The sequence below is a fragment of the Diachasma alloeum genome, unplaced genomic scaffold (assembly GCF_001412515.2).
Source record: "Diachasma alloeum isolate Michigan unplaced genomic scaffold, Dall2.0 Dall_scaffold_00656, whole genome shotgun sequence".
Lineage (NCBI taxonomy): Eukaryota > Metazoa > Arthropoda > Insecta > Hymenoptera > Braconidae > Diachasma > Diachasma alloeum.
This window is the reverse complement of record NW_021680788.1, coordinates 239,297-251,122: the sequence shown is the minus strand read 5'-3', so window position 1 is coordinate 251,122 and position 11,826 is coordinate 239,297. Positions and strand designations below refer to the sequence as shown.

The 11,826-nt window shown below is 37.8% G+C and overlaps 1 protein-coding gene and 2 long non-coding RNA genes across 3 annotated transcripts; all 3 read right to left on the bottom strand.

Moving 5' to 3' along the window:
* Window positions 1-6,913: 6,913 nt before the first annotated feature.
* LOC107044005 lies at window positions 6,914-8,090 on the bottom strand. The gene is made up of 3 exons (XR_001461288.2): window positions 8,023-8,090; window positions 7,487-7,927; window positions 6,914-7,144 (listed from the first exon to the last, which is right to left on the bottom strand). It is a non-coding gene; the product is annotated as an uncharacterized LOC107044005 (long non-coding RNA).
* A 300-nt stretch (window positions 8,091-8,390) lies between these two features.
* LOC107044003 lies at window positions 8,391-9,601 on the bottom strand. Its single transcript, XM_015265732.1, has 5 exons — window positions 9,551-9,601; window positions 9,364-9,450; window positions 9,047-9,277; window positions 8,606-8,950; window positions 8,391-8,426 (listed from the first exon to the last, which is right to left on the bottom strand). The coding sequence occupies exons 1-5, from the start codon at window positions 9,578-9,580 to the stop codon at window positions 8,391-8,393; spliced, it is 729 nt and encodes a 242-aa protein (XP_015121218.1). The 5' UTR covers window positions 9,581-9,601.
* Window positions 9,602-9,987: 386 nt separating this feature from the next.
* On the bottom strand, window positions 9,988-10,508 carry LOC107044006. The gene is made up of 3 exons (XR_001461289.1): window positions 10,426-10,508; window positions 10,251-10,370; window positions 9,988-10,061 (listed from the first exon to the last, which is right to left on the bottom strand). It is a non-coding gene; the product is annotated as an uncharacterized LOC107044006 (long non-coding RNA).
* Window positions 10,509-11,826: the final 1,318 nt, after the last annotated feature.

Sequence of the window (11,826 nt, the reverse complement as noted above, 5' to 3'; positions counted from 1 at the left end):
TACCTTGAGAGAATTGCCTTGTAGTAAGTAGAATCCCTGATTTCATGGGCTTCCTTGGCCTCTAATCGATCTTTCTTGTTTTTAAAAATTTTAACGATTCTCCAAAGAATTAAAGGTTCATTTCTAACGAACATGAATAATTTTGTGGGATATGATATGCCCGTACATATAATTGGTTCTGATCCTATTTGAACTCCTTTATATAGAGTTTCAATACATCCAAACGTCCTCTACTCATATTTTTTATTTATTTATTTTTTCTCTACAATTTTTTGAAGAGTTACCAAGTCTTTGCAGCGTAATCTCTATTCTTCCATTTGAACACAACAAAAATTTGTTAACTCTGTATAAAGAGGACCNGCCATCTCGCAGAATCCCCCCCACCTATCGTTGTAGTGACATTTCACTGACCCCTAACATTTATCATTAATTAGGGGGAAATACGCCATTAATTAGTGCCAGCGGTCATTAATTGTTAATGAATTAATATTCAAATTATATTTACAATATATTTTGGCACTTTCCCTGGGTTTTTTGCCCATAAATCGACATCTACGCACATCTACGGAACATCTACGGAACATCTACGCTGTTGCGTATACGTAACGTAGTCCCTCAATCGCCAGGGTTGTTAATCCTGATGAACCTACAACTTCTCGAAGAATAAGCCGTTGAATAGATAACGGCTTTCGAACACCTGATATCGACATTAATGTCACAGAATAGTTCACAGTAAATAGTCTGCGGGACTATTAGATAGACGATCGGTTTTTTCACAACAAACTGAAGGGAAAACTGCCTATCTAGCCTCAATTTGAAAATTTCATTTTGACCACGAGAATCAACGCTTCTGTAATTTTTTCTCTTTTTTCGATAGACCTTCGGTGTCAGTATTTTGTCCTTCATGGCATTAAAACTTTGATGTCCTTGTCCTATTATTTTATTGTTTTTTGAAATGCTCATTGCCTATAACATTTCATCCCCTGTTCAGTCTTTCGCCGAGAGATTTTTGCAAAAATTCATCTTTGCATGGTTATATGACTATAATCGTGCTAATAAGAATAATCAGAACGGTGATAATAATTCAGTAATTAAATATAAATAGTTGATCTGGGGAAAGAAAATTTGAGTAAAATAAAAAGTTCAAAAATATCAAACTCTGAACATCTACCAGTAAATATCAGGATTGTAATCCCGAGAACGAGACTGAAATATAATTTAAAATCAAACGAACTTACCTGTAAGTGAAGTTCGATTGTAATTATATGAAGTCTCATTCGAAGGGATTACAACCCGCCCTAAGATGAATGTTTTCTCTACCCGCCCGAGGTGATATTTTTTCCCTCTTCATTTTCTTTGGCTCTAAAATTTATGAAAACGACAGGACTATAGTGGTGCCACCAAGCCCTCATGGCGCACTTTTTTGAATTGCTCTCTAAACTTGTGGCTCGATCTGCATGATCAGCGGTACTACTACCAGTAAATATCAGGATTGTAATCCCTTCGAACGAGACTTCATATAATTACAATCGAACTTCACTTACAGGTAGGTTCGTTTGATTTTAAATATTATATCCATTCAAATTTCCAAAGTCCATTGCCGATTATTTAAATAATCAGTAATGTGGAGCGCCCATTTTTCCATTGATTTCATAACGGGTAATGACGATTCTATTATCTTTCATTGCAACATTGATGGATAATATTATTTGAAATACACCCACTTCTCGATCAATGGGTAATAACGAACAAAAATCATTTAATCATTTTTGAAGCTCGTGCTTGGAAAAGTCCCATTACGCGTTAGAGCCATCTGCTTTTAATCATTAATTATCTGAGTATTTTACAGGCTAAATGTGTGTATTCCGTGTTTGCGCGTACAAGCAAATTTTATACAAAAACTTAGCGAATTCGTTAGACCATTCAATTGAATTTTGATTGAACTTCCTATTAGTTTTTGGCTGATTCCATCAACTTCCTGAATGAAACGCTCACTACAGCATACAACATGTACATAAACATTTCCACCTCTCCCCTCACCCCGACAGGATTTGGTAGGATTTTCCGTTCAGTAGTAATAAAAATTATGTATGACTTTTCCAAAAACTAATTTCAAAAAATAGTGTACATTGCACATGTGAGAAACGGTGAATGTTAAACTCATGTGTTAATATTTTTAGGGACAGCCATAGGACAAGCGCGATAGATTCCTTGACTTGTGTCATCTCGTCTATCGCTCGGCTGCGCGTATCCTACGGCTATCCCCGAAAACATTACCCCACTCTTATTAACCTTCTGACTCGCAATCTTATCTCCACTACCTGTGGGGGCCAGACGTTCGATGTAGAAGGGGATCAGTAGCGAGCGCACGACAGTTCCGCAGCACTGAGCGCACGCTTGAATCCATGAGTCCCAAATATAAAAATTGTTAAAAGGAATTTATTGGTAGATAAGATGAAACGAATTAAAGGAGGAAAAGAAGCAATTTAAAATAACACATCTCATTGCTGTCAATCTAGAAATCATGAACAGGACCTCAATTTTCAACAAATGGTTGCACTAGATAATTCTCAATATTTGAAGACCATTTTCGTTCTCGTTATTCATCAATTTTTTTCTTGCTCTTTGCTGAAAAATGATCTGGATTCATTACACAATTTGAAGGTATCCTTCTTTATTTCACGTATTTACCAGGACTTCCACGTACACTTTTCAATATACTTTCATTTTTTTTCTTTTTTTAGTCATTGACTCTTTATTACTGACATTTTTTATTTTTTTTATCTCTCACTATTTGTTGTCTATCTATCAAAAATTTTATTACGTGTTACGTGAGAATATGCAGGGGGCCCCAATAGCTTTGCAATACTTGAAAGGTACGCGACAGGACGCGACTGACGCGACAGGAGTGAGGGAATAGTCACGTGACCATTTCTCAGTAACACATCGCGCGGCACGTTGCGATTGGGGGCCATCACACCGATACGGTTTCGAACGGTTTGCGAATCAGTGGGTTAACATTCCCCCTTTCCACACTTGTAACGTAATATACTATTGTCTCAGTATAACGTATTGCTTTTGAAAATTTTCAAGCCATGAGCTTTTTGATAAAAGTAAAGACATATTGCTTCTGTAATTGAAAACTCACATATATTTTCTGAGACCGACATTGGAAAATCATGTCAATGAATAGAGCTTATTAAAGTCTATATTCATGAATAAAAATCGTAAAATTCAATTGATCCCTTCTAAGAAAATTTCGAGACAAAAAATTGAGAAAAATGACAACCTGCATCCACACATACATACATACATCCATACATATAGACATCATAAAAAAATCGCATATGCGGACTTTTTAGAGTATATTTAGTTACCCTAACACAGAAAATTGGGAACTGAAATCTGAGCGATTACAAACTTTCCATGTAGAAGCAAAATACCAGCCTGGGCCACTATGCGGTCAAACTTTACAAATTATGACCGCATAATCGCCCAGAAAGGTGTTTTTATACCATACGTGCGTGAAATCCTGCCGGTTTCAGTTGAGTGTCGACGCACAGAAAGTGTCGGGTTTCACACTGTAGTGTGGAACCCTACACATCTGTGTATAATCCCATGCGTAACCCATGGGCATGCGCAAATGCACGGGTCGATGCGCAGATCCATGCGCAAATGGTCGTTGCAATATCATCGTTGGATTCCACACATCCATTGCGCATCGACTTGCGCATCGACTCATAACATCGCCCACTGCCTCACTTGTTGGCATCCACATAACCCTCTCAATATTCTGTCGTTAAATTTATTCATTTATTCAATATAAAAGCAGTAAAATTAAATGGACAACCACATCATACCCGACAGTGACGAGGAGATTGATCTCTCGGGAGATTTATTTGATGGAGATTCGACATTCATCACTGAAGAAACCGTCGGTTCTCCGCCAAATAAAAAGCTGCGTCTGGATGATGAAAATGATGAAAATAACAACTGGAATGATGAAAATCTTCCACCAGAAATTTCGAAATCAGGAGAAGAAGTGAGGAATAATTTGATCCCCGAAAAATCGGTTGATAAATACAAGACTGTCTATGAAATTTCACCCAATTAAATTGAGAAATTTGATTTTAAACAATTTCCAAGAACTTTTTTTTTATTTTTGATCTTGATTTAGATTTTTTTTGTTTTTCAGTGGGGGGGGGCTTCACCCCCCCCCCCAACCCCCGCCCCCAGCAGGGGCTCCGCCCCTGCGCCCCGCGGGGGCTTCGCCCTTCGACCCCACCAGGGACTTCGTCCCTGGACCATACTGGGGGGCTTCGCCCCCCTGGACCCTCTTCTGCCCCCCCCCGACCCCTTTTCGCCGCGCACGCACTTATGGTATAAAATAGTATACGCAACTCGTGCGGGTGGCTACGCCGCCCTCGTGCATAACCGCTTGCTTCCCGCACTTATTGCCTAATATACTATTATTAAGAACCATTTAAGCTGTAACATTGAAATTAAATCACAAATTAAATTGCAATATTTCTATTATATTCGGGCGTCCATAACTGATTATTTCTTAATTTAATTTTTCTTCTTGAATATCCGGTTAATTTTTATTCATAATACTGTGAATCTTGGGCGCCATGTGATTTCATCTCACGTTAGCGAATTTAAAAATATTCTAAATAATTCACCTTGGATGTGTCCGTAGTAATTAATCTCAATAATATTTTTACTGAATTTGTTCTGTTCAGGCCTTCAATAATTTACCAAATTATTAAATTGTATTGAATGCTGTTTTCAAATCAGAACTGAATTAAAAATACAGGATTCAATACAAATAATATACGGATAATAATAATTTTAATGATTTGTGTTAAATGAATTTCGGGTAAAATTTAATTAAAATAATTGTTGTTATTCTAAATCATAATTATCGAATTTAGTCGTGTAAATATTCTCTCTCCCAAATTATTTACAACATCCATCACTGCAAACCGCATCGAAAATCGCATAGTTTTCAACGCAATGTTTTCGGATGGATTTAATATATATTTTTTTATTTAGAGCATTCAAACCATTTGGTTTATTCTGCTAAAAAAATGCAGAAAAAAAAATTTACCAAAATACATATAATATATACATTTAATTTTTACAGAGTCCTATTTTCCCCAGTTCTTAATTATAAAGATTTACATAGAGCACTCAAATATTTAATCCAGAGGAGGACAAAAAGGAATCAATGTGTAACAGCCTTTACTATTATATTGAGCCTTTCTGTTTAAATTTTTTAGGAAGACACTTATTTCATATGGAGGGGAGAACTTAGAATTAGAATTTAGAGTAATGCGACCGGTCAATTTCTTGCCCAAAGTCACCTAAATCATACGGTTTTTTGTAACTTCCGCTTTATGCTGGTCAGTACACCAGCCCCAGCCCTGTGTTTTTCACTAGGCTAATGAGGCTGGTCACCGCCACCTTCATTTAGGTCAGCTGGTGCCATGAAAGCCTGGCCCCAGCTCCTATATCTGCGTATAGCCAGTAGGGGGCATTCGCACAGAATATGTGCGGCGTCCTCTCTACCGTCCCCGCATAGCCTACAGCAAAGAGGATTGACTAAAGTAGATGCTCAGATCTCGGGGTTAGACTGACCCCAAGCCAAAAGTAGTTCGACCCCAACGGAGGGATGCCGCCACGGTCAAATCTGACGGCTGGGCGAACGGCCTGTGCGGGTAACTCGGCAGTATAGTTCTCGCCAGGAAAGAAGGAACATCGGGTTTTTGCCGAAGACTCCCCACCACTGTCCACGACGGCATGTCATGTATCCCTCCGCGCGCGCCAAATTTGAGCGCAATCTTTAAATTTATTCCAGTTGTCACTGAAGTCTGATGGATGGCTCTCATCATTACTAAAAATCAACCCTATATAATTTATAGTTTATTTAATTTTATTAAAGTTAATAATGTTTTCAACAAATTGTGGCTGATTTTCGACTTAGTTGAATTTTTCCGCAATAATGGAAAACCGACAACCTTTCGAATGCTAACCGAATAATTTCCGAAGATCTGGTATACACCAAATAAAAGAATGACGGTATCTATATCAATTTAAAAATCGAAAAAATAAAAATAAATAATTTGTATTTATATCTAATTGAACGAATTTGCAATATCACATTTGCAGAAACCATTAGATAGCTCACTTTCAGGAAAATTCATGAAATATTAGAAATTTTCAAAAATCATCATAAAAATTAAATTAACGGAGATAGCTATCGTAACTATCTTTCAACTTCGATTTCGTGCCATTGAAACAAACGTTTTTACCTATGATTGAATTAATTTAAAGAATATTATCCAAATATGTCTGCAGAAATCATATATTCAAAAAATATAAAATTTTCGCAAATTTTCATGATAAATCAAAATAGCGATTATTGCTTTATCTTCGAATTCGGTGAAAAGAACATCGGAAAAAATTTGTTAAGCCATTATTCAATGGATTCAGAATTTTTTTTCAAGGTGGGAACCGATTTAAGAATATCGAAAAGTAAAAAATTTATCAATGAATCAATTTTTAATTAATGGCGATGGATAGAGCTGAATAATACCTACATTTGAGAGAAATGATTCAATTCCATCGATTCATTAGCGAACAATTGCAGAAAAACTTTGTCACACACATACATGCATACATATGTACGAAGACGGTTTAGAAATTGCATTTTCGAACTTTTTGGATCCTAATAGGTCGATATAACACAAAAAATGCAAAACTTAAAGTTGAACGATTACCATGCTTCCATTAGAATGGAAGAATTCGCTTTTCTATGATCTAATTGAGCTAATTGAAAAAATATTTTTTAAAAAATCTTTAAAAAATGAAAATGGAGGAGAAAATGATAGGTAATAATAATAGATACAAATAACAATAATATAGATATATTTCCTTGGATACAATATTTGTAGAGCTTATCCGGTTTTCTACTGTCATTTTTATGCGTTACCATGGGCCGTCTTCCTCCAATCACGTCGCATTTGCCCCAGGAGCTGTACTTCATTTGCAGACACTCCTGGTGACCGAGGGAAACCATGGAAAACCCCGGTCGACATGGGCGACTCCGTAAAACGACCTTTATCGCCGAAAGAACATGGAGCTGTAAAAGAAGTTCATTTTAACAACAGATCGATCTTTTATCAATTGCCGCAGACATTAAGCTCGCGGGAGGGTAAAAGAACGTTGGAATGTTCACAAATTTTCGTAAAAAGAATTCATCTCCGTCCTCGCAGGTAAAGGAATTATTACGTAAGAATATTTCTGTTCTATAATGCGAAGACGGAGTTAAATTCATCGAGCACAAATTTTCTCCCGTTTTTCTCAATTCTTCTGCTCTCTTAACTCTTTTTTTTAGAATGGTCAGAATCTTTCACGGTTAATGAAAGAGTACGAGTTATTATATCGGTTGAATTATGAATACTAAATTTAATTATATACTTACAACACTAAATCACCAAACAAATCGGCATGTGAGAAAGGCGGGCTGATGACTGTGAAACTGCAATGATTACTCCTGTCGATCGTCCAGAATCCTGACTTTTCGCTATAGACAAAGTGAACAGGTTGTAAATTAATGAAAATGTTTTACCAACATTCAACTATCAATTGAAATAATTCAAAATAATTATCTTGACTTAGCTGTGAGTGAATGTGGGAGTGAATGTGGCACTGTGAGAATCCAGAGGCTACAATAGTTTCAGTTTGACTGAAAACGAATAAGGACAGATATGAATGGGTTGATTACATTGATTAGACTCATGGGGCTCAAATATCGTGTGAGATGAGTGCTATAAAATAGAAAAATATGTCAACTTAGCTGTTAAAGAAGAATCTGGGGGGTATGCAGCAGCTCGGCGAGGACTTCCATAATCGCCAGATCTTTCTAAATGCAAATCGACAATTGGAAGCAATTATGGAATGAAATTAGTTATTAAGCTTAGACAATTCATATCACCAATCAGCTCCATGAAGTCTTACCTCAGGTCTGATTCATCAATAGTTTGCTTGTTTTGGTACATTCAGCTTCTCCGACCGTCCTACGTAATACCACCGCCTGGGGATTCTGTGAACTATTACAGAAAAACATTGCATTATCATGAGATGATTATTATATTTTGATTTTTATATTTTTAAAAAAGAAAAGAATTTTGGTGGTATAACATCAAGTAGATAGAAAAAATTTGGCATACCTGAGCACAGACATCCACGCCCCGCGATTTCCATGACCATCGATTAGAAGTAAGTGAGCAAGTGCTTTCACTGAGAGACAGCGGAAAACACGAGCTGCACCTCTGTTCAAATTCTTGTGTGGATAGCAATTATTGCTACCGAAATATATTTCGGTGCTATCCACCGAATGCGAGTTGAACATGAAGAAGTTCCTATCGTTTCCAATGCGTCGCGAAATGAACGCAACTGTTTTTGCACCAGCAACATATAAGAATCCCGTAGCATCAAGGCGTGATTCATATCTCTCCATCAGTGAGCTTATGCCATCTCTCAGTTCCGTCAATACGTTTCCTGACGAAAAGAACCCGTCCCATCCGGGATGAAAACTGACCGTAACCGAGTGACCACAAGCCGTGAACGATGGTAATAGTTCCTCTGGGCAGAGATGGGATTCCTTTACATTATTACGTAATTTGCATTGAACGTAATACTGATCACCCCCAATGAGAATCGAGTCCAGGAGATCTCTGGTGATATTTCCAGCAGAAAAGGACAAAGCTACAATGCTGAACATGGCAATGGCTGTACATTGAGTATTTGCCCTTTCTTCTGGGAAGTATTTGAGGTCACCTTGGTGAAATCTGGCTGACTGATGAAGGAAAACATCTCGAATCTTCTGTGTTCGAACTTCGACGAGTTTGTTTTTCCCTGTCGGAAGTTGCCAAACATCTTTAGCCTTGAAAGAATAATAGTTCAGTTAGGAGACTATTATCCTCCGACAATGTCAAGCGCAAAAGCTTGAAGTTATAATGCTAAAACGAGTGTTGCTCACCAGAGTGCTTTCAAGTTTTGGACCACGTTCTGCATTACTTTCGGATACTACAGGGAATGAAGTGGGTAACGAGAATTGCAATTGAGATGAAACAATCTCCTCCATCATTCTTCTCCTTATACCTGGCATATTGGCTCCAGAGAATGTGAAGGGTGCATGTCTTGTCAAATGTTCTGCGTATGCACAGGTGAATACACCACAGTCGAAACCATTAGTTTGCTGAGGAATATTCTGTGAATTGAAATGGGAATTAGACAAAAATGAATTGATCCAAACCAACGAATATGCTATTCATGATTAAATGATTAAATCTATACCTTCACTTGTATCGTTGTCCAATCAGTAGGTACTAGCGCCTGATGCTTCTTCTCTGCATGTTCTCTCATCAGATAACTAAGAATTGACTATGAAATTGAGGAACGATATAATAATGACATTCAGAGTTGCTTAGGGTAATCTGGATTTACGAACTGTATATATCGCTATAACTTTTGACATACTTACATCCATGCATAGTTGATTTTCGTTACCCATGCTATCATAGCATTGGATGCATTTTTCTTGCACACGGACTACACACAAACACCAATGAGAAGGTAAGTGAATAGGTATCAATACCAATTCTTTACTGAAAAGGTCAACCTGCAAACGAAAACGTATGGAATTAGTCTCACAAGATCAAAGTTGAAGTAGCGGTTGTACATTCTCAAAGTTATCTACATTTTTCGTCCATCGTTTCACTTTGTCATACGAGATGACTGCGTTTACGTAGAAATTTGTGGAAAATGCGTAAACACCGTTTCCACTTCTCTTCGCAACCAGGCTCAAATAGTTATTAATTATCTAAAACAATGCAGATTATTTTCATTGAACGAGTTATAACAGCATGGTCTCTCCTCTTTATACTCACATTATCATTGAGCCATCTCGTCCCAATCAATGTTTTCAAATCAAAAACACGCAGTGGATCTCCATCGGTAGGAATGGAGGCACTGTCGTCTCGTTTCAACCAATCCTATAAGTCAAGAGAATAATAATGAGACTCCAAAAATTCAATTAGTGCAACACAGTTTGGAAATTTCTTGGATAGATGAGGAAATATAGGAGGGGAACGGTAATAAATACTAGCCCTTACAGATCAAAATAACAAGCCTATAACTGATAATAATTATCATAATCACTATCATTTGTAATGAAATTATACCTGAACAGAAAATGGACGCAAAGTCGTTGAGAATGAGTTGGTTAACAATTCAGAGTTGATGTCTGGCGAGTCATCTGGCAGAACGACGGGGACGTAATCGTGATCGTTATCGACACATAACTGCAAACAGAATATTATTAAATATTGTAACAAATGATGACTGTGATAAATATACATTGATGATGCTGGAAACTGCAGCTTTGGCCTCTTCAATAGAAATGGAATCTATAGATGATGGAATTGAAGCGGGAATGGCAGTGACTTCCGAAGCTTCAGCATCTTGCAAAGACATACCAAGGCCCTCGTCTTCGGAAACATCGACAATCTGTAAACGAGTGATGTAAAATTTCAAGTCGTAATGAAAGAATACTGAGAGGTATCATCGCAGTCATTCATAAATGCATTGTGCCCATATTATACCATTCCACAGACCAGGCTGTACTGTCTTCATCAAGATGGAGAGGTGATGGAATCAGCGGTGGCACTTGAGCGACCTCCGGAAAGGGAATATCTGCTGAAGATACTCCGAAGTCCTCATCGTTGGAACCATCAATACTCTGTGAACGAGTAATGAAATATTCGCATTTGCAGCAACAGAATGATAGCAAATAAGTACCAGGTAGGTTCAGTAATATACTATTCGCATATCCTACCATTGCGGTATCAAATGCATCGAACAACGATCGACGAACTGATGGTGCTGATGGCTGCGCTTCGATTATAGGTGAAGGAGAGCAGCAGTCATCATCAGAGTTAGTCTCTATTACGAACTCCATCATGTCAAAGTTGTCCGGATCGATGCTCTCGTCGTCTTCGTCACAGATTATATGAAGCTCATAACTTCGTTCTTCGTCGCCATTGACTTCTCTAGTATAATCTGCCAAGATCTGTTTGTCGGTGTGTTCGCAGCACGACCTCCAAATTTCAGGTGTTATGGAGGGAAGTGCTTCGGCCCAAATCTTGTCAGTATTCTCTAGAGAGAAGTCATTGTTGCGACCAACATGCAGATCGAAGTAGCGCTTCAATATTCCCCAGACGTACTCGATGGGATTATAAAATGAATGGTATGGAGGTAAGCGCACGATCTCATGAATCGTGTTGGTCGCCACGAAGTCATCGAGTTCAAATCGAATCGGCTTTTTGTTGGCCCTGCATGCTTCAAGCAGCATTCTGTTGGTATCGCCCAGACCGAAAGGGATATTATTTTTCGCAAGCCACGCCTGAAGCTCCAATTTCCTCCAGCTTGATGTGGGTTGCCTCTCACTCTGTGGAAATATAAATGTTGAGATCATAACTAATAATGATAAGATATGCGTGTATCTCATGATAGATACATACTCATAAGAAAAGCTGGACGCTAACAAAGCAAGGCGCACAAGGATATTGTTGCAAATAATTCGATTCCGATAAATTGATTAGATAGATAAACCGCATAGAAAGAACGGCATACAGGAAACTTCAATAAGATGATCTATCAACAGCCTTCATTAAATGATCGAAGGGGTTGAATCACTCACCTATCCATTTGTAGATCAATACAAGTTGCACAATGTTAACGCGGAAACTAGAAGAATGT